This window comes from Penaeus vannamei, chromosome 43, assembly GCF_042767895.1.
Source record: "Penaeus vannamei isolate JL-2024 chromosome 43, ASM4276789v1, whole genome shotgun sequence".
NCBI classification, from domain to species: Eukaryota; Metazoa; Arthropoda; class Malacostraca; order Decapoda; family Penaeidae; genus Penaeus; species Penaeus vannamei.
This window is the reverse complement of record NC_091591.1, coordinates 18,131,489-18,136,488: the sequence shown is the minus strand read 5'-3', so window position 1 is coordinate 18,136,488 and position 5,000 is coordinate 18,131,489. Positions and strand designations below refer to the sequence as shown.

General features: G+C 36.0%; 1 protein-coding gene across 2 annotated transcripts in view; it reads right to left on the bottom strand.

Moving 5' to 3' along the window:
- Nucleotides 1-5,000, bottom strand: part of LOC113806580 (peptidyl-prolyl cis-trans isomerase D) — a 19,268-nt gene that overhangs the window by 409 nt on the left and 13,859 nt on the right. For both annotated transcript variants that reach the window (XM_027357736.2, XM_027357738.2), the window contains exons 6-7: nucleotides 3,037-3,184; nucleotides 1-2,126 (exon numbers count right to left, since the gene is read on the bottom strand). The exon at nucleotides 1-2,126 is cut by the window's left edge and continues 409 nt beyond it. In XM_027357736.2, the coding sequence (XP_027213537.2) occupies nucleotides 1,908-2,126; nucleotides 3,037-3,184 (367 nt within the window). In that variant the 3' untranslated portion in view covers nucleotides 1-1,907. The remainder of the gene's footprint in view (nucleotides 2,127-3,036; nucleotides 3,185-5,000) is intronic.

Sequence of the window (5,000 nt, the reverse complement as noted above, 5' to 3'; positions counted from 1 at the left end):
AGCAGAAAACAAGATCATTTTGTATGAATATGTTGACTCCATCTATAAAGGATATATGGAAATTAAATTGTTTCACATACAGTAAGGACTTTTAGACACAATTGACTATCACTTGAAAATACTCAGGTGACTTGTTCCTTCAAAATGTAATAAACACCTTAAAAATGTTTTCTCACTGACTTCCATATAATATGGTTTACTAATGTCTTCCTTATCCTCTATTGTGAGCAAGAATTTGTTCAAATGTGGCTTCTGGGAGGTAATAAATACTAGCTTAGTATTCCCAGGTCTAGAATCTGCATTCTTCAAATAATTTGGCATACATTTTGATAATACTTGGAATAAATATGACAAAAATCTAAGTTGACCCAATTATGATCTTGACAGTCTGAGGTCACACTTTTGAAGAATTACATTACTAGAAAAGCAAAAAGGAAAAAAAAACAAAAAAACTGAAATGCAGTGCATGGACCCCTAGGGCAAGATGTCATTAGCCCTTTGGATCCGGTTGCCTCACGGAAATCACGGAAAACCTGGGCAATGGGTTATGTAAGTGGCCAACATCCCGGGCGTGTGGCACATAGGCCTGGGCGCAAATAAACTCGCATGAGTGGTGACAAGACTCTATGCCTCCCCTTTCCAAAGTTATATTGTGTTAGCTTTTTTAGCTTTATCACTAATTTCCATTGTCTATTTGTCTTCTGATTTGCTTTATCCAGATGGTATTTGCTTATATTCCTTGCACAGACTCTATATCATCTCTCTCAGTGCAAGAAAAAAGAAATGGAACATTTGGTTATTTGTCATATCTCATTTCTTCATAATTTTCAATTTAAGTAATACAACCTGCACTGCCAGTCACAGCGGCCAGGAATACAGTGTGCAGCATGGAAATGGCGTCCTCCCTGGAAGCAACGCTCTTCCAGTCACTGCTTACATATGTTACATTCCACATACATTTATTGACGGAAATTATGCTAAAGCCATTTTCTCAGTGCCAAATGAGACAAATCACACTCCAAGAGGTTTATGCACTTGTGGCGAGTCTTTTGTGTCACCCAGGCCTTCACTTATGACAGCAAGTTTGCATCACCCAAGGCTGCGGCCAATTTGCCCAATTGATATATAATGTCAATCTGGCAAATTAACTCGCCCCTCACCTCAAGTTTTTCTACGTTGTGACCGCAACGTCAACCAGGTCCAAAGGGTTAATGTAATGGTGTTCAGTTCATATAACAAACTGCATCTACCCAGCTAAAACCAGCTCAAAATCTAAACTGGATCAGATGTATTGTAACACATAATTATACATTATTCATGAAATATGGATTAGTGGTTCGGGTCTTATATCATTGTTAGAGAAGGTTAGTATTCTGTAATCATTATGGCATGCAGAGGTTGCCATCATAATGAAAATAATGAAGACAATAATAATAATGCTTATTTCAACATTTTTGGAAGTTTATTATTTCTTGTATCAGGATAAATTTAATTTCCAACCATTGTTATATGAATAAATAGTAACATCAACAGAAAAAATATATACATAAATATTGTCGAACGTCAACACCTTCATTTACATAAATCACCATTTCTTCACAAACATAAACAGAAAGAAAAGAACATAATGTGGATCTTCAACCTCTTTCATTACATCAATTTTCATTTCTTCATGAACATCATGAAAAATTAAAATCCTTTTGCTTCTGGGCTTTATTCTGTCACACTGGTAAAAAAGAATACCAAGCACAATCACAATACATTAACCAAAGTAGAAAAAAACAACATCATTGCTCTGGCCATTCTTCTTGATACAAGAGCAAATTGAAGCAGTTATCACAACAAAAGTTTTGAGAACGTACGACACTGGTTATCACTTGCACTATTTTAATACCTATATCCTTTTGTTACTGGAACATCTTGGCATAAGCTGCCTTCTCCTTCTCCTTCCTGGCTCGAATCTTCTTCAGAACTGCATCGAGCTCCCTTAGGATGCCCTTGTCATTGGGTTCAAGCTCCTTAGCCTTCTCCAGGTCGGTTCTTGCTGAATCAATGTCATTACTGAGGTTATAGGCTTGTCCTCGGCGGAAATAGGCCTTGGGATTGGAGCTGTCTAGTTCGATGGCCTGGAAAAGCAATGAAAAAATGTTAATCAGTATGGATAATAAGAACATACCTAGGAAAAAAAAATTACAAATGGAATAGAGTTCCTGCAATGCTTCTTGGAAAGGGAAATAGAACAATACTTGTTAATGTTGTCACTTATTCTTGTACACACCTTTTTGACACCCTTGAAAGTTTTTGATTATCAGAAACTTTGCACTTTAGGACACTTCAGTTTTAATTTCTAAAATTCTAAAAACGAGAGAGAGAGAGAGAATAGAGTACGGAGGAGAGAAGAGGAGGAGGAGGAGGAGGAGAGAAGAAGGAAGTGGCAAGGAGGAGGAGAGGAGAAGAGAGATGAGACAACATGAGAGAGAGGAGAGGAGAGGAGAGGAGAGGAGAGGAGATAAGAGGAGAGGAGAGGAGAGAAGAGGAGAGAAGAGGAGAGGAGAGGAGAGGAGAGAAGAGGAGAGGAGAGAAGAGGAGAGAAGAGAAGAGGAGAGGAGAGGAGAGGAGAGGAGAGAAGAGGAGAGGAGAGAAGAGGAGAGGAGAGAAGAGGAGAGGAGAGGAGAGAAGAGGAGAGGAGAGGAGAGGAGAGGAGACAAGGGAAGAGAAAAAGAGAGTAGGAGAGAAGAAAAGAGAGAATAGGATAGAAGTGAAGAGGAAAGGAAAGAGGACAGGAAAGGGATAGAGAGGAGAGGAGAAAAGAGCAAAGAAAAAAAAAGGGGGAGGAGAGGAGAGAGAAGAGAGAACAAGAGACAAAAGAGAATAGGATAGAATAGGATAGGAAAGAGAAGATAGGAGAGAGATGAGAAGAAGAGAAATATGGAGAGGAGAGGAATGAGAAGAATTGAGAAAAGTAATGAGAAGAGGAGAGGAGCGGAGAAAGGAGAGCAAAAAGCGAGATGGAGTACAAATGCCTGCTAAACTTACTCTGTCGCAGTCACTAATTGCTTTGCCAAACCAATTCAGCTTAATAGAACACAATGCGTGATTGAGGAGACATGAGACAGACAACTTGGTAAGGATGTTCACTTCCAGCTCACTGATGTCACTACGCGCTTTGCCTTGTTCTTCGATACTGCAAAATAAAAAGTGAGGTATAAATTGAGATGTATAGGATACTATGCATAATTGCATATGATTGCCAAAACCTTCTATGATGACTAAATTTCTAAAAATAACAAACAAACACACACACACAAGCATACAAATAAACACACACACACAAGCATACAAATAAACACACACACACAAGTATACAAATAAACACACACACACACACACACACACACACACACACACACACACACACACACACACACATACACACACACACACACACACACACACACACACACACACACACACACACACACACACACACACACACACACACACACACACACACACACACAAGCATACAAATAAACACACACACACAAGCATACAAATAAACATACACACACAAGCATTCAAATAAACACACACACACAAGCATACAAATAAACACACACACACACAAGTATACAAATAAACACACACACACAAGCATACAAATAAACACACACACACAAACATACAAACACACACACACACACACACACACACACACACACACACACACACACACACACACACACACACACACACACACACACACACACACACACACACACACGTAGTAATAGTAACAATAACAATAATAGTAATGGTAATAATAATGATAATGATAATAAAAGTAATAATAATAATAATAATATATATGAAATCTTGGAAAAATAAATTTATATAATAATAAATAATGAATCTTATATATAACATTAGATATGAAAAGAGATATAACATTAACGTGTGACATGTTCGACTATATAAAATGAAGACGGATTACCAGAACATAACTGGAGGATGGATTGCCTATTATTTGAAGGATGGATTATTTGTGTAAGTTTTGATACAGGCTGACATTAAAAAATCCAGCATATTTCTTATGGTTATACATGCTGTATATATCTAACAGAAATTACAGGTACGGTCCTTTACAGTGAATCTCAAACACTAAATGAAAAGCAGAAGTGCTAATGCTCACCAACTAAATATTATTATTATTATTATTATTATTATTATTATTATTATTATTATTATTATTATTATTATTATTATTATTATTATTATTATTATTATTATTATTATCTTTTTTTTTTTTTTTTTTTTTTTTTAGCATTTCCACTTTCGACAACACACAATGCTCATGTTTTACACAACCTCTTTTCTTCGCTTAATCCATCCTGGGGCCATACAGCATAATAAACATGATAACATAAGGACTGAGCAGGAATGCCCCTTAGCACGTGCAAACAAGACCCAACAGCTGATTCTGGAGTACAGGGCCACCAAAACAAACGGCAACTCCAGAAAACAGATGCAAGCCAAAGCGGTAAATTTTAAAAATGTGATCCGAAATCAATGCCGGAAATCTGAGGGGACCAGATTATCGATGGCCAAATTTTTAAATGTCAACCTGTATGACTAAATACAAATAGTGTTATGAATATTATCCATAATAATATCCAACTGTCCTTGAGCTGTAACTAGTACAAGTTACAATCATTACCACAGCAAATAATTACAATTTACAATTTCTACAACAAATAGAAACTATAGCAAATTACTATTTCAAAATAAAACTATTACAAATGAGTAAATTTACTTATTATTGCATAACAAGACAAATGTATTTTCAAAAATCATGAAGTAACCTGGTAATGAAGACAAATAAATATATGAATACACAAATTAGTCAATAAATAAATAAATAAACAAATAAATAACTTACTGTAGTGTATACCGAAGATTTTATCATAATTCAAAAATATTTCAAAGATCTTAATAAGAAA